Source organism: Chelonoidis abingdonii, chromosome 2, assembly GCF_003597395.2.
Source record: "Chelonoidis abingdonii isolate Lonesome George chromosome 2, CheloAbing_2.0, whole genome shotgun sequence".
NCBI classification, from domain to species: domain Eukaryota; kingdom Metazoa; phylum Chordata; order Testudines; family Testudinidae; genus Chelonoidis; species Chelonoidis abingdonii.
In genome coordinates, this window is record NC_133770.1 from 216,376,065 (window position 1) to 216,400,410 (window position 24,346).

The 24,346-nt window shown below is 44.4% G+C and overlaps 1 protein-coding gene across 4 annotated transcripts in view; it reads left to right on the forward strand.

Annotated features, from left to right (window-relative positions):
• GREB1L (GREB1 like retinoic acid receptor coactivator) overlaps positions 1–24,346 on the forward strand; it is a 140,461-nt gene that overhangs the window by 113,056 nt on the left and 3,059 nt on the right. For 3 of the 4 annotated variants that reach the window (XM_032795792.2, XM_032795794.2, XM_075062964.1), the window contains 7 exons: positions 2,302–2,463; positions 2,800–3,007; positions 4,706–4,871; positions 6,041–6,268; positions 9,202–9,343; positions 11,876–12,076; positions 23,606–23,744. In XM_032795792.2, coding sequence (XP_032651683.1) covers positions 2,302–2,463; positions 2,800–3,007; positions 4,706–4,871; positions 6,041–6,268; positions 9,202–9,343; positions 11,876–12,076; positions 23,606–23,744 — 1,246 coding nt within the window. The remainder of the gene's footprint in view (positions 1–2,301; positions 2,464–2,799; positions 3,008–4,705; positions 4,872–6,040; positions 6,269–9,201; positions 9,344–11,875; positions 12,077–23,605; positions 23,745–24,346) is intronic. The other variant, XM_032795793.2, reaches the window with a different exon arrangement.

The following is a 24,346-nucleotide window of genomic DNA, read 5'->3' on the forward strand; positions in this document are numbered from 1 at the left end:
ATTGTGTATAAATTATAATGTGTCTGTTGGGGTGTTACAGTACTGAGCTTTGTGATTTTCTGAGGTGTCATCGTATGTGAAACTGCCAGTAATGTAAGGGTAATCTAGTGGTGGAGATATGGAAAACAGGCTGAAGTACTCAATTCCTTCTTCACTTCAGTCTTACGGGCAGGATCAACTCCCAGATTACACTGGGGAACGCAGAGAGAGAGAGGAGAGAGCAGACCCACTGTGATAAGGGTAGGTTAGGGACTACTTAAAGATGTTAGACGTGCACAAGTCTATGGGACTGGACGAACTGCATCCGAGGTGTGAGGGATAGCTGATGTGATTGCAGAGCCGTGACCATTATCTTTGAAAATTCATGGCGAACAGGAGAGGTCCAGAGGACTGGAAGAAAGCTATAGTGCCTATCTTTTAAGAAAGGGAAAAAGGAAGATCCAGGGAACTACAGACCAATCAGTCTCACCTCAATCCTGAAAAATCATGGAGCAGGTGCTGAAGGAATCCATCCTGAACACTATGAGGAAAACAGGTGATCAAAGCAGTCAGCATGGATCACCAAGGGTAAATCATTGCCTGACCACTGATTGCTTTCTATGATGAGATGACTGGACTTGTGGATGGGGGCAAAGGCTATTGATGTTGTATACCTTGACTTTATAAGGTTTTTGACACGGTTTCCACAGCATTCTCATCAGCAAAGTAAGGAAGTATGGGTTGGAGGAATGGACTGTGAAGTTGGATAGAAAACTGGTTGAATCAACGGGCTCAGCGGGTAGGTATCAATGACACACTCTCTAGTTGGCAACCAGTAACAAGTGGTGTGCCCAGGGGTCTGTCTTAGGGCCCGTTCTATTCAATGTCTTCATTAATGATCTTGATGATGGGATAGCTTGCACATTAAGTATTTGCAGATGACACCAAGTTGGGGGGAGTGGTCGACGCGCTGGAGGCAGGAGATAGGATTCAGGGAGACTTAGACAATTGGAGAAGTGGCCACAAGAAACTCATGAAGTTCAACAAGGACAAGTGCAAAGTCCTGCACTAGGGAACAAACCCTCTGCACTGCTACAGGCTAGGACTGTTTGGCTAAGTGGCAGTGCTGAAGAAAAGGATTTGGGGTTACGTAGATGGAAAGTTGAACATGAGCCTACAGTGTGCTCTTGTAGCCAAAAGGTGAATAGCATACTGGCCTGTATTAGTAGGAGTGTTGCCAGCACGATGGGATGTGATTATTCCCTCTATTTGGCACTGGTGAGGCCGCATCTGGAATATTGTGTCCAGTTTTGGGCGCCACACTACAAAAAGGACGTGGACAATTGGAGAGAGTCAGCGGAGGGCAACAAAAATGATTAGAGGACTGGAGCACATGACTTATGAAGAGAGACTGAAGGAACTGGCTTATTTTGCCTGCAAAAGAGAAATAAGGGGGGATTTGATAGCAACCTTCAACTACTTGAAGGATGCTCCAAGGAGAGGGAGCTAGGCTGTTCTCAGTGGTGAGGAGGACAGAACAAGGAGCAATGGTTTGAAGTTGCAGTTGCGGAAGTCGAGCTGGATATTAGAAAAAACTTTCTGACTAGGAGAGTGGTGAAGTATGGAGCTGGTACCTAGGGAGGTAGTAGAATCTCCATCTTTAGAGCTATTTAAAGTCCGGCTAGACCGCACCCTGGCTGGGATTATTTAGGGAAAATGGTCCTGCCTTTAGCAGGGGGTTGGACTAGATGACCTCATGAGGTCCCTTCCAACCTTTTGATTCTATGATTCTATTTTACATACCTGTGTAATGTGAGTCCCAAAGATTTTCTGAAAGCTTGGCCTTTTACATACTTTGTGATAAAAACGTGTTTCTGTAGGTTGTATATTTATAAGAAGTGTGTAGTGGCCTGTGGCATTCACTCTCTCTCCCATATATGTATATGTATATATTTTTAGTATCCTAGGCAGACTTTGATAGGGTAGGTTGTTTCCTGACTCATTTTCTAGTGCTCTGTGTACATCTGTGAGTAATTTCTAACACTGACTTCAGCAGAACCACAACTGGGCCACAGGAAGGTGATTATATTATTAGACTGACAAGCTGCATACCTGATTAATTCTGTTGGATAAGGATAAAATGTGACTATAACAAAGCTATCTTCACTTGCCAAAGGAAAATATATTTGCCGTTCCTTTCCAGCTGCTTCCATCATTTCAAAATGCAACTGAAATTGCCGTGCCACATGTTTGTGTATATGTGTGACCTCCTTATCAGTTTAGTGTGTTGACTGTTTTCTCCTGCAATTCCCTTGAATACAGATGACTGACTCCACCCTGCATGCATTTACATTCTCCTCCTCAATGTTAGGAGAAGAGGTTCAGCTTCATTTTATAATCCCCAAGTCCAAGGAGAGCCACTTTGTCTTCAGCAAGCAGGGAAAGCACCTGGAAAGCATGCGTCTCCCTCTTGTGTCGGACAAGGTGGGTGTATGCCTCTTGCATCCTCTTTCTGGCTGCCTACCATAAATCTAGTTGGCTTGTATGAAAAAAATCCATATTTGTCTGATGTCTTCTCATGACCTTTGTGTTGGACTCTTCTGAGACTGTGCCCTTCCTGGGGCAAGGACCATCCCTTCTTGACTAACTTTAAAGCAACTAGCGTGTTGTAGGTGCTACAATAAATAATAATAATAATAAATAAAATAATTTTTACTTGGACTATTGTGTTCTTTCTGATGGAAAGAGTCAATCAGGACCAACTGGCTAGCATGCTAGTCTTCCTGGAGTTTGTTAACTATTTCCTGTTTGATCTTTCAGCAGAATTTGAATGTGGTAAAGAGTCCTATCTTCACTCCTTCAAGTGGCCGCCATGAGCATGGCCTCTTGAACCTTTACCATGCTATGGAAGGCATCAGTCACCTTCACCTGCTAGTGGTCAAGGAGTATGAAATGCCACTGTACCGTAAATACTGGCCCAACCACATCATGCTGGTCCTGCCAGGCATGTTCAACAATGCTGGAGTCGGTAAGAGGCACTAACAACCTGTTATGTTGAAAGCAGGGTTTCTCTAACAGCTGCCTCTCCTAGTCATGAGCACATAAAACATGATAACTACTGCAGTCGTATACATGTGATTGTTTAGAAAGGGATATTAGTGAAGTATTTAATATCTTCTAACTCCCTTTAATGGGATAATTGTTTAATTCTTTTTGAACTAGCTATCTGCTTCCGCTCTTCATTTTTTCTCTCTCCAATCACATTCTTCGCTATTCTCCTCTCTCTGTTTGCTCCTTGCACTTGCTTCGCGTGCTCCCTGGTCCCTTTCTCAATCTCTGTCTTTATATTTTTTCCTGTGGCCTGTTTTTTTCTTTGCCCCTGCATGTTTTCCTGTGCTCAGTCATCTTCCCTCCATACTCCACAGAACCATCTGTCCAGTTGTCTTCTCACGTGGTCATTCCTGAGCTGCTGGCAGGTTCTGTTCCACCAGTGATTCAGTTTCCTGTTGATCAACAGCTTTTGAAAAGATCACAGTTTGAGAACTGCTGTTTTGTAGGCAAATTGCATTTATTTTTCTCAGCACTGCAGCCACTTTACAAGTGATGTCACTATTTAATAAGATGAAACTGCAGCTTGTAGGTTCAGGAAGGTCAATTGTAGTTGAACTTTGGGTCCAGTCCTATTAGAGGTTAAACTCTTCCCACAAGGGATTGAGTTTCCTCAACTCTCACGAGGTGAAGTCCATGGGTGGCATGTATAAGAGGCTGGAGGAGGCAACCCAGAAAAAGGCTGGTCATGCAGGTGGGGAAATTCCATGGATGCGATGTGGGTCACCTCCCTTTAGAGGCCTGCTGGCCCTCTGCCTTTGGAGCACTGGAAATAAAGCTCCCTAGAAGTGGGGGAGCCACAGATGCCCGGACCATGGGCTCCGCTCCTGTTCTGTCTCTTGCCTTGAGGCCCACCCTGGAGAGGAGCGGGCACTGGAGGGGCCTTGGACAAAGAGGCACAGAGGAGTGCACTGGGTGGTGGGAGCTTGGAGGAAGAAGCAGAGAGGAGCAAGCAGTGGGGGGGCTGAACAGGGGGCTGGAAGAGGTGGCATGAGGGTGAGCCTCAGGAGAAGGGGTAAAGTGGGGGCGGGGCCAGTGGTGGAGTGGTCTAGTCTCCAGTGGCACCCCCCACACACACACTTCTAGGTAGCTTCCAGTGCTTGTGTGTAAGCCTCCCCAAACTGAAGACTCGTGCTGCCTGCGGTCAAGCCACTGTCCTCTCTTGGTTCAAAGTACTCTTAAAATGCCCCATTTTTCTTGATGTCCACACGTGTAATAAAAATAGAAAAAATCAACAACACTATATCATCCTCTCTGGTTTTCCAGTGTGTTCTACCTTCTCTGTATCTGTCTTTTACATACTCCCTGTCCCAAAGAGTGTATAGTCTTTCTTTTTGTAGATTGTGCAGTGCCAAACACATTATTGGTACTAATAAATAATATTTGAAGATGCCACTTATGCCTCCTGGGTGGGCCTGGATTGGCAAATACATTTGAAAATGTACACATGGTAAGACATGTTTCTTACCTTGTAATTTTCAAAGCGCTGTGCTGTATAATATTGATGGCTTTCTTTTTTAATATTATATTAAATTATATATTTGTGTGAAAACAGAAGCTGCAGTAAAGTTCTCATTAGTGTCCTACAGAAGTTGTTTTGTGCCATGTATTCTCGCAGGTGCTGCCAGATTCCTTATTAAGGAACTTTCCTACCACAATCTAGAACTAGAGAGAAACCGCTTGGAAGAACTAGGAGTTAAACGTCAGTGTGTCTGGCCGTTCATTGTTGTCATGGATGACTCTTGTGTCTTATGGAACATTCACAGTGTCCAAGAACAGTCCAGGTAAATTAGCTTTTCACAAACAATGGAACAGTCAGAGGGGTCCCAGCCAAAGCCACAGCCCACTCAAACTTTTGCAATATTCTAATCTGGATCCACACTTTGCTGCTAGAGCTCATCTCTAGCAGTTGGTTATAACTAAAAAATTGGTTACTTAAAATAGTCAAAGCAGAATCTCAAAATTATACTCCGCTTATCACTTAGGATATGTCTACATTGCAATCAGAGATGTGACTGCAGCACATATAGACATACCCAGATTAGTTTTGGTCTAGTTAGCTCAGATAACAATAGCAGTGAAGCCACAGCAGCACAGACTGTGCAAGCCTGCCCTGGCATGTGTTCAAGCAGCTAATCCAGGCTGCGACAGCTTCACTGCAATTGTTATTTGAGCTAAGTAGGTTAAAGTTAGCTCACGAGTGTCTACAGATGCTGCAGTCACACCTGATTGCAGTGTAGACATACCTTAGTCAAGATGATTCGAAGCTATTACTATTTTGTGCATGACATTACAGATAGCTTCAAAATTAACAATTGTATGTCATTTTGAAGACATTTTATCTCCAATTATGTCATCTCAATTAGTGTTTTCTGTCCATCAGCTAGTGTTGTGATTGACTCGATCACTTTCTCTGCTCTCTTGTAAAACTGATCAGTTTTTGACATAGAGTTTACCCAAACCTTTCTACCAACTGACTTGCCAGTGGGAAAGAACATTTTGGTGGTTTATTTTTATCAGCTTGATTATTCTGGGGTGTTTGGTTTTTTTTGTTTCTCAGTTTAAATTCTTTATTTTGGGATTCTTAATTTTCTAGAAGACATTTTGCCGTGCCACTCAATTCTTTTTACCTTCTCCCACACTGCACCTTATTTAGGAAATACCTTTCCTGAATTGATTCTTAAGGCTACTTCCTTCTGCCTCTCCATATATCTCACCACTAATACCCACCACTCCTGGAAAGTCTGTATGCTTATGATGACTGGATTGAGGGGTAGAGGTGGGGGTGGCACTTAATTAATTATTTATAATAATGTAAATGTTCCATGTGTGTGCACGAATATACAATTATGTATTTGTACAGCACCTAACAAAAACGATCCTGATCTAAACATTACACAATAATGTAGCAGAGATCTAAAACACATATATGATAAGTTATTACATTTCATAGCCCATCCATGGAGCCAGGGAGTACCAGTAAGAATGTGTCTTTGAAGAGTGTTCTACAGCACATTGAAGCCACACCAAAAATTGTTCATTATGCAATACTGGGTATTCAGAAATGGAACAGCAAGTTGAATTCCAGAGGATCAAAACCTCCATTCTCCAGGTGCCATGTGCATGACTTCATACTGCTCAACGTAGACCTGACCCAGAACGTGCAATATGATTTAAACAGGTATGCAAAAGTGATTTAACAAATACAGTAAAAAAATCTCACTGCCAGCTAATAGTCATGTTTCATAGCCATAGTAAAAACAGAGAATGGTACTTTCATGGCTATGAGGTCATAGCCACAAAGTACTACTTTTAAAAACCACAGAATGATGTGTGCAGCATTGTAATAAGACTGCAGTATCCAAATTAAAGTCAACTGTATGATTGGTTGAGTTGCTTCTGATGTCACGTTTCTGTTGCATCAAAATGAGCTGTTCAAAGTGAGAATTAGGCCTCCCCTGGCAAAAAAAACAGGAAATGCATACAAAAAATAAGCATGCAGAGGGAACAAATAGATGTTTTGTCTATGATTTTAACAAAAACCAATTGTATGTGATTTCAAGAAATAAACCACAAAAATCTAAACATGCAGATTATGAGTAAGTGTTATGTTGCCATTACAAAACATCCGTGCACAAATCTACTATACATTGTGAAAAGTGGTCACCCAGAAAGAGAGTCTGTATTAAAAGAACTCCTGCAATACCACACCCAATATGCACACACATTACAGTGCAGTAGCTTTGCAGCTGTGGGATACTATGATGTTATCAGAACTGCTTGATATGTTTCTTTTAGCCTCTTATCTCCTAGTTCTCTGTGTATTATCAGTACCTATTCATGAATGGTAAAAGCCCCATTGACTGCGGGGTTAGGAAGAAGGGAAGTGCTGGTCACTATGGTATTAGAAAACTTCACAGTCTTTCACTGGATCACATAATTCCATTGTATAACTTTCATCATGGGACATTTCCTCTAGCATTATACCTCTAGGGGGGATTTTAGCTTTCTAATTCCCAACTCTCCCTGGAGTGCTGAGTGAAAAAATGTCCTGCAATGAAACATGCCTAACAAATTACAGCATGACACAGTTCATGTATAACACGACAGGCCCCTCTATTTCATAGCTGTGTTCTGCTTGCTGTAACAGCAAGGGAATATACTATATATTTTAAAAGTCAAATAAATCTTAGCCACAAAATCAGGAAAGGGACTCTTCCTGTTATGATTGGTTATTTCTTTGCCAATCAGTTAGCAACCAGGATTCTCCAGTATTTTAAAGCATAGCTAGTGTAGCGCTCGGATCACTGGGAAATCCTGATTAGCCAGTGAGGTTTGTTTTCATACAGGTTGGATGTTCCATTCTAGCACTTCTTAAAGAAAAACTGTACCTCCAAACTGGAATGATTTATAATGAATTAATTTATTTCTGGGGTGGAGGAGAGAAAAGAGTGTTCTCTGTTATGGTACAAGAGGAGCAGCTGACCAAGGTTGTGAACATTTGTGATCATTCTTCCTATTCTCCATTCTGATACGCCCTTGCATAGTGCTGATGCAATTCAGTAGGACTTAAGACTGCCCGCAGGGAAAGAAAAACAGTCAGTGCATGGAATCTGGATGCAGGGCTTTCACCTTCCCTCCAGGTGCTGTTTTTGTACCACATAAGGACTCATCTGAGTGGAGACTGGAAGAACTGAGTCAGGATAGTGAGCACCAGGGTTAGGATGGAAAGAAAGACAAACTGGGAGAAAGACAGGCAGTGGGTGGGTGAGAAAGAAGAGAAAAGGCAAGGTTGAGGGAAGAAGCTACAGGAGTTTAAAAAAAAAACAAAAAAACAACAACAACAACAAAAAAATAAAAAACACAGAGAAGACCTATAATAGAAGAGAGAAACAGGAAGAAATCAGAAGAGGACAGGCAGAAAATCCATCCTGCTAGGGACAGCACCTTTTGCATCGGCAAGTGGCAGGAATACGTAGGGAAGCGCAGCTCACCTGACTGAAAGTATTTGAGACAAAAGACATGAAGGGAGGGAAGGCTGTTGTATTCCTTATAGAATTAATTGCTTCCAGATTTTATCTGTCATTGTTTTATAGTGAGAACCTCTGCTCCCTCGCCTTTATTTCCCACTTTCCATCAGTGTTTGGAATTAAAAACCTATAACAAATTCACTTTCTCCGGTATTTGCCATTTCTCTCCCTTTCATTCCTCTCACCAGAAGGCATCAATTCCATTCTACAGTTCTCCCTAAGAGCTTTGTCACAAGTTCCCATCAAGATTTGAAGCAGAATCCAACTCCCTCTGCTAAATAAGGCTAGGTTTTATATTTCCTTCACTTTGAGATACCCCAGCCTGTGTCCCACTGACTCTGAGGTGGCGTGTCCTGGTCTCTCCCTCCATCAGCAATACAAACTGTCTCTCTATGTGATGACCAAGTTCTAGCTTGCATGGTATGGATGCCAGAGCAACTGACTTCAGTTCTGTCATTTGTATTACTTATGGTGCAAGAATTTTATACTTTTAATTTTAAATGAATTTTATTTATAAATGAGACTCTTCACCCAGTGGCAGGGACGAACTTGTAGTAGTAGAATGTCCTATTTATTAATTCCAGTGTGGTCTCTTATGATTAGTACCTGTACTGCTATGTGCGTAAAGCAGCAAAACACAAAAGCAATACACCTGGATAATATGTCTTATAGAAGGGATCCATTCTGAAATAGAGACAGATCGATGCTCTAGGTGAACAATATCTGGCCAAAAGTAAAAAAGTGTTTTGAAGTCAGTAAATGGGGAGAGAGGAGGAAGATTATCTGAACTACATACTTCAAAAAATAACTTATTTTCTCCTTATTAAAGTTAGTCTGCGAGGATCTGTTAGCAATTAAATGTTAAGTGCTCTGTAGAAGATTTGTATAAGAGTCGTATTGTTTTTTTCTAGCAAAGTAATTGGTGAGATAGATGGTGCCTAGAATGTATTTAACAGTAGATGGAATACATCACAGACCATTTATACAAAGAATACCATTTATAATGTATTGCAAGGACTACAGTGGGATTGGATACCTTTTGCAGACGCACAATCAGTTTAGTGAATCTGTGTTTAATATCTAGGTACTTCTGTGAAGATGTAGATTTTAACCTGAGAACAAACAGCAGTGGCCTTCTCATCTGCCGCTTTAACAACTTCAGTCTCATGAAGAAACACATCCAGGTTGGGGGGCAAAAGGACTTTGCCATTAAGCCAAAAATTATGGTGAGTTTTGTATGTTTGAAAAAGAGCTACGTGCAGGAGACAAAACTGGTACTTTGCCATTGTTTCCATGAAGGTCAAAATTTGGATGTTTACTTAGTGTGTCAGAGAGAGTCTGTTCTTTGTTTGTACAACATCTAGCGCTAGGGAGGGACCTGCTATGTTCTATCTCAATGCAAGTAGTAATAAATATTCATAATTTCTCCATCACTAGCAGTAATCCTGGGAGACTATCACAACTCCTCCATTAGAATGGAGACACCAAGAACAAACTGGGATTTGCAAGCTGATTAAATAATTTCTAGTTAATTCAGGGATTTCTTTGGCTGAGTAAGGCTTGAATTAGGAACTCTCAAATCTAAAGTCTAATCAGAAGCAAATCTGTTTATCTAAACTCAGGTTTAAAGGTTTTCTAAATTCAAGTGGAATATGTAACCCTTCTGCCCCTCTGAGTTGGCAGCAACAAGGGCCGGGTTCAGTATCCAGGGGTTCCGTTTCAATAATACAATGCAAAACCGGCTCGAGCTCCCACCCAGTGACCTGGGACAATTACTTACCCTCCCCCCCCCGGGCGCCTCTAGGAGGCAATACTTCCCCATTCGCAAGCACAGAGTCTGAGTGTAGCAAAATCCTTTTAATGAAGGAGGGAAACAATGCGGCATTATGTTGGAGAAACACCACAAACAGGATTATAACACAAACCATAAGCAAAAACCCACCTCCAAGTACGTTTGGCAATGTCCTTTCCCCCTTAGGGTCTTAATTCCAATCACCCCAAAGTCACAACCCAAAGTCTCTGGTCAGTGCCACCCCAGAGTTCAAAAGTTTATCTGCAGAAGTTTTACCCCCCAGCCTGGGTGGAAATGGGGGGGGGGAAAGCACACACAGGGTGTTAAGGGGCACCTTACGTGGGCCAGGGCCAACTGCTCTGCCTCTCCGTGGAGTTCTGCTGCAGCCTTCACCACGACCAGCTCCACTACACCAGCTGTGCCGCTCCTCCAGCCGACCCGTGAAGCCACTCTCAGCCATCCCCACAAACCGCTCCACTCCGCTCACTGTTCCATGGGCTGCTCCAACATGCTGCAAACTGCTCCACTCTGCCAGCCGCTTAGCGATAGATCTTCAGGCTCCCCACTAGTTAACACAGCACTCAGTGATCTCAGCTCAGTAAGCTTAGCTCTTTTTCAGTGATTTCAGCTTGTAGTAGGGGAGCCCCAGTGCTGGTGCACCATTGGCCCAACATGAATTCAGCTCAGCAGCCTCTAGATGGACTCCTAATGGAATCAAAATTAGCTCTACTCTTCAACAGTGGAGAGAGGAGGATGTGCAATTGGTGTTCCAGGCCCTCAAAAGGGCCCATACCATCAGGTACACACACCAGTCCCCAAACCTCTCTCATTTCAATGGTTTTGGCACCCATGTCCCTTGTCTAGCAAGTGCTACTTAATTGATATTGAGACATCTCTGTGATAAAGCAGTCTCATAGTTCCTCATTCACATAATCAGGGTGACAACACTTTATTCCTCCTGCCCCAATAACAAAGAAATTGGGGATCCCAGAGCTGTCAAAATAACCATCTCAGGCTGCCGTCTGCTGTGCTAGATGGGGTGAATGTGCCAGTGCAAATACCTAAAATTCCTTTCCACATTCCCCATAATTCACCACCAGATGCCAAGGTAGAGCTCATCCTGACTCTGCTTACAAATAGATAAATATATTGAGTTTCATTCCAGTCTCTAGTCATTTGTGGTGATCTTCAATCATTGCTGTTGTTGATAAGAAGAAACGTTTTACACAGGCTTTGAAATTTCAAAGTACTCTGGAAATCCACCTACAAACTCTGGCTATTGCAGAATGTGCTGCTTGCTACTAAATGGTGGTTCATGCACTGTTCGTTTTACCTGTGCTCAATGAACTGTGTCAACTTTCAGATGAGGTGTAATTCAAGGTGTTGGTTTTACTCTAGAAATCCTATCTTGGTCTGGTTTCCTGGCTCCTTTAAACTTTCTCTTGCTACTGTTCATACCTAGTTCTGTAGTTCAGATCAGATGGGAGGACACTGGAGCTAACACCCTCTGGATCTGAATGCTTAGGGGTAGTGGCTAATTATTCTCTGTGCATCCAACAGAGTTGGAACTAGTTGACTAATTTTACTGTGTGCCATTCTGTATATGATGAGCCTTTTTGCCTAATGGGCCATAAGGGGAGAGGTGAATCTCAGAGATTGTGTGGGTGGTGTAGGGGGTTAAGGGGCATTATAGTAAATAGAGTTGCTTTTGAATTTAAATTATTTGTATTTTTATTTTCTATCCTTATGCACTGAGATATTTACAAACGTACTTAACAATCAAAAAACAAATCACAATTTTTGCTATTTCAATGTGGCACCACTGGGTTGCATGTTCCGGGGTTTTCCAGCTTATTTAGCAAGTGGGAATTACAGTAACATAGCCACAAGAAGGCAAACTATATGTTCAGTGAAGATGCAACGTACAGAGTGTTGATTGAAAGAGGTTCCATCATTTTCATTGTAGGTATCGGAGAGTATGGCCCCAATAATGCCTCTTCAGTATGTCTGTGCCCCAGACAGTGAACACACGTTGCTGGCAGCCCCAGCTCAGTTCCTTCTGGAGAAATTCCTTCAGCATGCAACATACAAACTCTTTCCAAAGGCCATCCATAACTTCAAGAACCCTGTACTGGCCATTGACTGCTACCTGAACATTGGACCCGAGGTACAAAATATTTCTAGGGGTAAATGGGTAGCAAATACAAACTGTTATATTTCTTACTTCTAATTTTTTAAAGCGTCCTTTTTGTATGATGACTCCTTAGAATCATCGGGATGGGTATTGAACCGAGGACTTTGATTTAAAACCATGAGTCTCTATTACTTGAACTAAAGGGCTAATTCTATTAGCTTGGAAGGAGAAGCAGCGAACCTCTTATGTTGCCTGGACACTGGGAGTGTGGGGTCCAAAGAGCCATGCTGTGCTAATAGATTTCAGGGCCAGAAGGGACCATTGTGATCATCTTAGAGTGACATCCTGTATAACAGAGACCATAGTACTTCCCCAAAATAATTCCTAGAGCAGATCTTAAAAAAAATAAATAAATAAAAAGTCCAAGTTTGATTTTAAAAATTATCAATGACGGAGAATCCACCACAACCCTTGGTAAATTGTTCCAGTGGTTAATTACTCTCACTATTAAAAAAAAATTATGCCTTATTTACAGTCTGAATTTGTTTAGCTTCAGGTTCCAGCCATTGGAACATATTATACCTGTCTCTGCTAGATTGAAGAGCCCATTATTAAATATGTGTTTCCCATGTGGAAACTTAGAGACTGTAATCAAGACATCCCTTAACCTTCTCTTTGTTGAACAAAATAGATGGAGTTCCTTGAGTCTTATAACTATAAGGCAGGATTTCTAATCCTTTAATCCAGGGGTGTGCCGAGTCTTCATTCATTCACTTTAATTTAAGGTTTCGCATGCCAATAATATATTTTAACATTCTTAGAAGGTCTCTTTCTATGTCTATAATAACTAAACTATTGTTGTATGTAAAGTAAATAAGATTTTTAAAATGTTTAAGAAGCTTCATTTAAAATTAAATAAAATGCAGAGTCCCCTGGACCGGTGGCCTGGACCCAGGCACTGTGAGTGCCACTGAAAATCAGCTCGCATGCCGCCTGTGGCACCCGTGCCATAGTTTGCCTACCCCTGCTTTAATCGTTCTTGTGGCTCTTCTCTGAATCCTCTCCAATTGATCAACATCCTTCTTGAATTGTGAGCATCAGAACTAGACACAGTATTCCAGCAATGGTCATGCCAGTGCCAAATACAGAGGTGAAATAATCTCTCCACTTCTATTCACAATTCCCCGGTTAATGCATCCAAGGATTGCATTAGCCCTTTTGACCAAAGCATCACACTGGGAGCTCATGTACTGTTGATTATCTACCGTGACCCCAAATCTTTTTCAGAGTCACTGCTTCCCACGGTAGAGTTTCCTCGCCCCCGCCCCCCCCCCCAAAATCATGTAAGTATGGCTTACATTCCTTGTTCCTAGATGTATACATTTAACCACATTAAAACACACATTGTTTACTTGTGCCCAGCTGACCAAATAATCCAAGTTGCTCTGTACCAGCTCTCTTTATTATTTACCACTCCCCCAATTTTTATGTCAACCACAAACATTATCAGTAATTTTGATTTTGTTTTTTTCCAGGTCATTGATAAAAATGTAAATAGTTTAGGGCAGCTGTTAACGAACTTTAACAACCCAAGGCCCCCTGTTTTTATTTACAATTTTTCGCAGACCCCCCGCCCCTGCCCCTCCTCTTCCCTGTCTGTTTACACTCCCTCCCCCGAGCTTGCCCTGTCCCTGCTCCTTCCAGTCCCTCCCAACGCCTCCTTCACGCCGCTGAACAGCTGTTCTTCAAGTGCTTGCTCATGTCCATTCCAATAGGTGTGTGTGCACAATCGTTGGAAGGTTTTAGCCTAGTGGTACCTGTCGAGTCGGCTGTGGAGCCCTCTGAAGTGGTGCCTTCATGGCAGTATAGATACTCCCTTGCTGACCCGCTGCCTGCTCAGTTCCTCCTTACCACCAGTGACAATCATTGGAACAACTTATCTCTTGCTTTAGCAAGTGCATTCCTAGTGTGTTTTTCCTGTACATAGTTGTTAATCGTTATCATAGTAGTTTGTAAGTTTTAGTTAGCTAGTGAGTAAGTTTAAGTCTTGCGGGGGTTACCCCAACTAAGTTTTTCCCCGTCCAGGGCATGCCGCGGATAGGTGTGGTAAGCCTATGGCCCAGGGGGATCCGCACACTGCTTGTCTGAAGTTCCTGGGAAAGGGACATTTGCAGGACAAGTGTAGTATTTGCAGAGGCTTCAAGCTGTTCTCCTGCCTCAACGAGCACAAGAGGCGACCTCGGCCTCAGTGCGGAGCACTAAGGAAGGACTCGCGCTGCTCCCCGGCACAGAAGGCAGTCTCGTCAGTGCGACACCAATCACAATCCCTGGTACAGCATAAGAAGAAAAAGGCAGAAAGGGGGCCGTTTCCCCACCAAGAAGAGCACACAGGACACCAATGTGGTGCGTCCCACGGAAGAAGAGCACACGGGACACCAGAAGGCTGGTCCATCAGTCCCGACATCTTTGACTCCGGCCTCGAGGGGAGGTCTGTCGAGTCTGGTGTCAGTGGACTCCCTGGTTTGGGAGGTGTTTGAGGAGGACCTGGACCTTCCCTCCACACCAGATATTTTTGAGGCCGCATGGGACTTGATTGCAATGAAGGCATCGTCCCCCACTTCGCATTATCAGGCACTGGTTCAGGTGCAGACAGCACCACCTATCCGGCACCCAGGCAAGCCCACCATGTTGTGGCGCCATTCCTCATCGCCTCGGTACCGCTCCCTGGTCAGGCTCGGACTATTCCTTTGAGTCAGAGGCAGAGTCGTTTGTGTCCTGACACAGCCGATACCACTCAAGATTTCAGCACTGGTTTCGGCATGGAGAATCCCTCAGTACTGATGGTATCCTGGCCACCCCAATGGCAGGGCCTGGCACATTGGCCCTTTTGGACACCTTGGGCCTATCAGGCTCAAAGGCATAGTTCCAGGCTGATGACAGTAGTTTCCATTGCCTGTGCCGCCCCCATCGGTCACACCTGACATCTCCGGGGCTCCTGAGAACCCATTCCGGGGTCCAGACACCGGGCCTCCCAGATCAGATACGTTGTCAGAGCCACCACCACCCGCGGTGCCCACACCAGTTCAAGCTGTGGTGGATATCCCTGAACATGTCACCAGGGAACCGGAGGGGCAGGAAGACCCTGTCCCACCTTGAGCTTCATCATCTTCCTTGCCGGACGAGGCAGTAGCAGGTACTACTACATCCCTCCCAGCAATGGCCATAAAGAACCTCCTTAGGAGGGTGGCCCAGAACTGCAACATGCAAACTGAGGAGGTTGTGGAGGATTCAGACCTGATGGTTGACATACTCGCCCTGGAGGGTCCCTCCAAGGTGGCACTGCCACTCATAAAAACTATTCAAAACTCAACAAAGGTGCCCTGGCAGACTGCGGCCTCTGTACCACCTATGTCAAGGGGTGTAGGGAGGTGTTACTTCATCCCACAAAAGGGGTATGAGCACCTTTTCAACCACCCCCAACCGGGAACCCTGGTGGTTGATGGAGCAAACCACAGGGAGCGGCAGAGACAACCGGGGCCTGCCCCAAAAAACAAGGATGCCAAGAAGCTGGACCTCTTTAGTAGAAAGGTATACTCAACTGGGGGGCTCCAGCTTCAAATTTCCAACCAACAGGCAGTACTTAGCCACTAGACATACAGTTCTTGGAACACCCTCTCCAAGTTTCAGGAACTGCTCCCATTAGAGTCACGACGCGAATTTGCTGTAGTCCTAGAGGAGGGCAGAGTGGTGACAGAACCTCCCTCCAAGCTGCTTTGGACTCCACCAACTTGGTGGCGCAGACTGTGGCTACAGCCATTACAATGAGACGTTGGTCATGGCTACAAGTCTCAGGACTCCTGGCGGAGGTCCAGAATACCATACAGGACCTTCCATTTGATGCTGTGAGGCTGTTCGCTGACAAGATGGACTTGAGACTGCACAGTCTCAAGGACTCATGAGCAACCCTGAAACTACTGGGAATTCACATGCCAACACTCTAGAGAAAGCCCTTCAAGCTGCAGCTCCCCCCCGCCCATGCTTCTATCCAGGGTACCCTACGCATGCCTAGAGTCAACAGAGGGGCAGAAACAACAGGAGGCGTCCTCTACAGTCCTTCTCCAGCCAGGGCTAGGGTTCCTCCATGCAGCCCCCCTGGCTCAAAGGCAAACTTTTGAAAGTGCGCCTGAGGATGGAGCACCAGCCCAAATCTTGGATCCTTTTCCTCCCTTTGTGAATTGTCTGTCCCCCTTCTACCATGCCTGGGCCCAGATTACTTCAAATCGCTGGGTCCTGAACACAGAGGGGGTAGGATATTCTGTCCAATTCTTTGCCCTTCCACCATCCCACCCACCTTCCCTGTCCGTCTTCAGGGACCCCTCTCACAACCACCTCCTTCTATGGGAGGTGCAATAGCTCCTCGCTGTAGGGGTGATAGAACAGGTTCCTCAGTATTTCAGGGGCGGGGGATTTTACTTCTGATACTTCCTCATTTCCAAGGCCAAAGGGGGGCTCAGGCCTATCCTGGATCTGCAAAACCTCAAAATGCTTATAAGAAAATTCAAGTTTCATATGGTCTCTCTGGCTGCCGCCATTCTTTTCCCTGGATCCGGGGGACTGGTACACCACCCTTGACCTGAAGGATGCACACTTCCATATATCGATTATTCAGGTGCACGGACGATTCCTGAGAGTCGTGGTCAGCAGGCGACACTGTCAGTTCACTGTACTCCCGTTTGGGCTTTCAACGGCCCCTCCCGTGTTTGCCACAACTGTCATGCATTCTGTAGCCTTCCTCTGCAAATGCAGGGTACAGGTTTTCCCGTACCTTGACGACTGGCTCATCAAGGACGATTCTTGAGTACAAGTGCAAAAGCACATGGTGTTGAAAGTGGCACGTGCCAGCAGCCTGGGGTTCATTGAATGGGCCCAAGTCTACCCTAGCCCAAAGCCAAAAAATAGAATTTATTGGGGCTCTCCTGGACTCCACTCGAGCCAGAGCTTCCCTGCCCGAGTCTCGGTTCCAAAGCATCAGGGGCATCATCGAAAGTCTCCACCAGTTTCCTAAAACTACAGCCAGAAACTACATTAAGCTTCTGGGACATATGGCAGCCTGCACGTACATAGTACAACACGTCAGATTGCGCCTTCACCCCCTCCAGACTTGGTTGGCGAGGGCACACAGACCCAGCTGGGACCCTCCGGACAGACTTGTTACCCTCCCGCCTCTAATTCTCGAGTCCCTCAGCTGATGGATACAACCTCAGCTGGTCTGTGCGGGAGTGCCCTTTGCCAAGCCTCAGCCCTCATTGTCGCTGGTCACGGATGCATCAGAGATGGGCTGGCTAGCACACCTGGGCAGTATCAGAATTCAAGGCCTGTGGTCACAATCAGAACTATCGCTGCATATCAGTGTCAAGAGAGCTGAGAGGCGTTCGACTAGCTTGCCAGACGTTCCAGGCCCATCTTCAAGGCAAGTGTGTCTCGGTGATGACTGACAACACCACAGCGATGTTCTATATAAACAAACAGAGTGGTGCTCGCTCCTGTCCCCTGTGCCTGGAAGCTCTCTGACGGGGACTTCTGCATCACACACTCCATCCAGCTGCAGGCCTCATATCTGCCAGGAGCACAGAACAAACTAGTGGACCACCTCAGCTGCTCGTTCAACATTCACAAGTGATCAGTCAGAGTGGACATTGCCCTTTCCATCTTCCAGAGGTGGGGCTATCCCCACGTGAACCTGTTTCTGATGCGGAGCAACAGGAAGTGCCACCTGTTCTGCTCCTTTCAGAATGACAACCATGGCTCCATAGCGTGGATGGGTCACCTGTTATATGCATTCCCACTTTCCCTCTCATACTCAAGGTCCGGCAGGTCGGGGCTTCAGTGATCCTCATAGCACCAGTGTGGCCCTGCGAGCACTGGTTCACCATGCTGCTGAACCTATCAGTGGACAGGCCAGTATCCCTTCCTATGCTCCCAGACCTCATCACACAGGACCACAGTCAACTACAGCACTCCAACCTGGAGTCGCTTCACCTCATGGCCTGGAAACTCCATGGCTGAACCTGCTTGAACTACAGTGTTTGGGACCTGTTAGGGAAGTCCTGTTGGGGAGCAGGAAACCCTCCACTCAGACAACGTCCCTGGTGAAGGGGAAGCATTTCTCCATTTGGTCCTTACGGAAAGGTACTTCAGCAAACCCCTATTCCCATTGTGCTAGACTACCTTCTCTACCTGAAACAACAGGGGTTGGCGATATCACATGGCTGCCATCTCTGCCTTCCACCCAGCTATGGTCGGTAGATTGGTCTTTGGACATCCCATGGTTGGTCATTTTCTCAAGGGCTTGGATAGGCTTTATCCACAGGTACAGCAGCCCATTTCCCAGTGGGATCTCAACCTGGTTCTCTCCAGACTGATTGGTCCCCCTTTCGAGCCCATAGTGACCTGCTCTCTATCCTACCTGTCCTGGAAGGTGGTTTTTCTGGTGGCCATAACCTCAGACAGAAGGATCTCTAAACTCAGAGTGCTGATTTCCGAGCCCCTCTACATCGGTTTTTATAAAGACAAGGTGCAGCTATGCCCTCACCCAGCATTCCTACCCAAGGTAGTCTCCCACTTTCATGTAAACCGGGACATATTTCTACTGGTATTCTTTCCTAGGCCTCATGCCAGCAACAGAGCGAGAGTACTCCATTCTCTGGACATCAGGCATGCCCTAGCCTTCTACACTGAATACACACAGCCATTTTGTAAGTCACCACAGCTGTTTATTGCAATCGCTGAAGGGATGAAAAGGCTTCCCATGACATCTCAGCGCATTTCGTCGTGAATCACATCCTGCATCAGATTGTGCTAAGATTCCAGCCCTGGCATTGATGGCGCACTCCACAAGAGCGCAGGCTTCTTCCGCTGCATTCCTCGTGCAAGTCCCTATTCAGAACATATGCAAGGCAGCAACATGGTCTTCCGTCCACACCTTCACACCGCACTGTGCCGCCATCACTCAACAGGCGAGAGATGATGCAGCCTTTGGCAGGACAGTACTTCAGTCAGCAACTCAGTGAACTCCGACTCTTCCTCTGTGGAAACTACTTGGGAGTCACCTATTGGAATGGACATGAGCAAGCACTTGAAGAAGAAAAAATGGTTACTTACCATCTCGTAACTGTTGTTCTTCAAGGTGTGTTTCTCATGTTCATTCCAAATCCCGCCCGCTTCCCTTCTGTCGGAGTATTCCATCAAGAAGGAACTGAGCAGGCAGTGGGTTGGCAGGGGACTATATACACTGCTATGATGGTGTCACTCTAGGGGGCTCCACAGCTGACCCGATGGCTACCACAAGGGTAAACCTTCCAAGGATCATGCACGTGGCGTGCGCACAAACCTGTTGGAATTGACATGAGTGACACATCTTGAAGAACAACAATGACAAGATGGTAAGTAACCATTTTTTCCCCTGTGTGTAGGTGGTGCCGGGAGAGAGGGGGAAGAGTTGACCAGCTGGGCTCACGGACCTCCTGGAGTACCCTCACAGACCCCTAGTGGTCTGCAGACCCCATTTTGAAAAACACTGGTTTAGGGCCAAGAACCAATCCGTGCAGGACCACACTAGAAACACACGTGTTCAGTGAGGATTCTGTTTACACTTACAGTACATTTGAGACCTATCAGTTAGCCAGTTTTAATTCATTTAATGTGTTCCACTATAATTTTATATTCTAATTTTTTTATCAAAATGTCATGTAGTCAAATGCCTTACAGAACTCTAAATACATTGCATTAACACTATTACCTTTATCAACAAACCTGTGATCTCATAAAAAAAAAAATCTAGTTAGTTTGACAGGATTTATTTTCCGTAAACCCATGTTGATTGGCATTAATTGGATTACTCTCCTTTAATTCTTGATTAATAAAGTCCCATATGAGCCATTCTGTTATCTTGCCTGGGATTGATGTCAGTCTGACAGTCCTATAATTATCTGGGCCATCCCATTTTCCCTCTTTACATATTGGCACAACATTAACTTTCTTCTACTCTTCTGGAACTTCCCTAGTGTTCCAGGACTTATTGAAAACCATCATTAGTAGTCCAGCAAGCTCCTCAGCCAGATTTTGTAAAACTTTTAGGTGCAAGTTCTCCGGATCTCCTGATTTAACAATGTTTAACTTGAGTAGATGCTGTTTAACGTCTTCCTGAGATACTAGTGAAATGGAAAGAATGTTATCATATGATATGACTACATCATCTCTTTTATCCCAAAGACAAAATAGAAGTATTTATTGAATACTGCTGCCTTTTCTGCATTATTATTGGTAATTGTACCATTTCCATCTAATAATGAACTAATACCATTGTTAAGATTCTTCATGTTCTTGATATACTTTAAACAATCTTTTTGTCCATAATTCTGCTCGCCATAGTTTTCTCCTTGTATGCTTGCTTCCCTTATCAATTTTCTGCAGTTCTTAGTAATGAATATAAATCAGAAGCTATCAACTTTCCCTTTCTTTCATATATATATATTTTTTTTTATAGTGGCCTTCACTTCCCTGGTAAGCTAGGTCTATTTTTTAAACAGTACTGCCTTTCTCCTCGATTGTGGCTTTTTGGGCTTCTAGTAAAGTATTCTTAAACAAATCCCCATTTATCATTCACATTTTTCTGAATAAATTCTTCCTCCCAGCTGATTTGGCTCATAATTGTGTGTTCAGTTTTGTGAAACTGGCCCTTTCAAAGTACCAAATATATATAGATCACTGGTCTGGACTTTATTCTGTTTGGACATTATAAATGTGATCAAGTCATGATCACTAGTACCTAAGCTGCCATGAATTTTTAGTTCTGTGATCAGTTCCTCTTCATCTGTCAAGAGAGAGCCTAATGTAGAATTTCCTTGTGTTGGATGCAACACTTTTTGAGTTAGGAGATTCTCATCAATAACATTTAGAAATTCCAAGGATGTTTTAATACCTCCAGCATATATTACTCAAATTGAAGTTCCCATGGTCACACTGTTTTTCCCCATACACATTATCGATAGGTGTGTAAGGAGGCAGACATCCTGTTCCTTAGTGTGATTTGGTGGTTTGAGGCAGACAGCAACTAATGCCCAGTCTTATGCTTTACCTGTTAGGATATTGATCCATAAGCATTCAAGATCATGTTCTTCTGCATTATCAGTGACTCGGAAACAGGTAATACCATTTTTGACAGTGCCACGCTATATTCCCATTTGCCCACTTGATACTTCCTAAATAGGTTAGAACCATTGATTTTAACATTCCAATCATAGGAATCATCCCCCCAAATTTCAATAATGCCAACTAAATTGAATTTATGCTAATAAATGAACAATTCCAGTTCCTTTTGTTTATTATCCTGGCTTCTAGCATTGGTGTAGAGCAGGGGTTGGCAACCTTTCAGCTGTGGTGTGCCAAGTCTTCATGTATACACTCTAATTTAAGGCTTTGCGTGCCAGTAATGCATTTTAACGTTTTTTAGAAGGTCTCTCTATAATAATGTAATATATAACCAAACTACTGTTATATGTAAAGTAAACAAGGTTTTCAAAATGTTTCAGAAGCTTTATTTAAAATTAAATTAAAATGCAGCTCTTATCAGTTTAGTGTGATCCTTGCCCTTGCTTTTCCTTGCTGAGTTTTCCAATGTCTGGTGGCACGTACTTGGATACTTTAAGCTGCACACAGGCTTCTGAGTGATCAGTTGTTTACTGGCTGGAATCCCAGATCGGCAGCTGAAGTGAGTGGAGCTGGCGGCTGGTAGGGGTGAGCAGACCTGGACCCTGTCTGGCAGGGGGCCTGCACTGGAACTCCAACCGGAAGCAAGGTGAGTGGGGCTGCGGAGGGGACCCCGGCTGGCAAGGGGCCAGCAACCGGAACCCTAGAGCGGTGGCAGGCTGAGTGGGTCAGCCCGCCCAGCTCTGGAGTTTCGATGGTGAGCTGAACATCTCCACCCACCCCCGCTCTGGGGTTTCAGCTGCTGGTTCCTGCCAGCCGGGGTCTCAGCCCCCTGCCAGCCTGGGGTTCCTTCACCCAGGCCAGCAGTGGGTGCTGAGTGGGACCGGTGGCGGGACCCTGGCTGGCAAGGGTCCAGCAGTGGGAACCCCAGAGCAGTGCTCAGCCCACCCCATTCTGGGGTTTTTTCCACCAGCTCCTGCCAGCCGGGGTCACAGCCTGCTGTCAGCCTGGGGTTCCTTCCCCTAGGCCAGCAGCAGGTGCTGAGTGGGACCAACAGTGGGACCCTGACTGGCAAGGGGCCAGGAGCAGGAACCCCAGAGTGGCGGCGGGATGAGCCTGTCAGCCCACTCCGCGTGCCATCAAAAATCGGCTCGCATGCCACCTTTGGCATGCGTGCTGTAGGTTGCCGACTCCTGATGTAGAGGCTATCGAAGAGTTTCTTCTCTTCATGTTCTTTGGTTTCTTGATTGATTTTTTTGTTCCCAATATCTGGATTTTGTGGTCACTGAGTGCTCATGTCAATCCTCTTCCAACCCTCCCCCTGTTTTTGTTATTAGGTTAAGATAGCCATCCTCAATCTTTTTGGAATCTATCACATATAATAATGTAAGAATTTGTTTGCAGTGAAAGCCCTTGTTCTTGGGTGCCAGTTTGCCATTTAGCTATCTGTACAGACCCTGGTATTCATCCATGTACTTTAAGACATGCATCCCCCAAATCTGTATTACTTTTTGTCATGTGTTTCTAATTCATATTTGTTGCCACTTTGTTCTTGCTTGGCCAGTTTCTGATATTATATTGCTGCACTAGCCTGATTGCTCACTGCAACAAAGCACAGTGTAATTATCCTCCTCTTTTATGTACCCTCCTTACACCACTTCTGCATTTTCCTTCTTAATAGGATATATTTCAAATGCCATGTCATTGGAACAAATGAAATAATAATACAATCATTGTATGATTATCACACAAGCACAGACCACAGAGGTTTAAATCAAGTCAGCAAAGTAATGGAGAAGCATGGGGTTAAATTAGACTACAGTGGGCCCTTTCAAGAGGGTGAATCTATTTGCTAGTGTTCAGATGAGTCTGATGCAATAGTTTTAAATCTCACCTTAGTTGCAGGCATCACTTTTCTTCTGGAAATCATCTCATCAGAAGGCCTAGGATTGAATGCCAAGGCTAGTCTATGCACCATTTTATTTGCAGTACAGATGAATCTTTTGAATTAAAATATAGAAAAATCCCATTACTGTGTAAAGCTTTTTTAGTAAAGGGAAGGGATTAAAAGGAGAGAATGAGTAAGATTCACAGCAGAGATTTTCTGGCTAGAAACTTGAAAAGGTAACAAATGAGCTACGGACTTTCTGTGGCTGTAATTAGAATTCAGTCAGGAAGATTGCTTAATAGAACTCCCAAATGTGCAAACTGTATCCAGGATTATTATTGTTTTTTTTTTTTAACTCAAGTCAACCAACTCAGGCCTCTTGTAGTTATTTTATGTTCAACCTCCATATTAGGTCCCTCTGGGGTGTTTTCTTAAAACATTCTTTCTGTTTTGCTTTTTGGTTTCAGGTGGCCATCTGCTATGTGAGCTCCCGCCCACACTCCATCAATGTCAACTGTGAGGGGGTGTTTTTCAGTGGACTCCTGTTGTACCTCTGTGACTCTTTCGTAGGTGCAGACCTTCTTAAGAAGTTCAAATTCTTGAAAGGTAATGATTTCTCCACGGGGTATCTCTGTTGCTTTTACTACAAAATAATGGCTCAAAGCAAAATGAAATATAGAGGATGAAATGGATCCATACATTTCTCCATCTTCATAATCAGTGCTGGTGTTGCTCCAGTAAGGAATGCATTCTGTTTGCTCTTTTGATTTGTATAGAGTTCCCACCATCATAACAACAAGGCTATAGTGAAGAAAAGCCTTGATAAATAGTACTAACAGTTGCATCAAATGGAAATAGGTATGGTATAGGTAGAATTCAGTCAGTGCAGCATGAAGCTGAGTACTTCGCTAACATATGATTTGGAAATAGAGTTCAGAACATAGACATTGCCATAACTGATGGGACAAGCAGTTCATCAGTTCCAAACTATTATCATGCCTTTGATGGTAGTGAATATCTAGTGCTCTGGAGAAGGTGCAAGAAATCTTGCAGTGAACAATAATAGAGTAACCTGCTCATTGAGGAAGTTTCTTCCTACCTCTGTTAGTGGTTGTCTTATGCCCTAATACTGAGGGTTTATATTACTAATTTTGTGTAAAAAAACAAACCTTGTCTAATGCAATTGTGGATGACGTTGCTGTCCATAT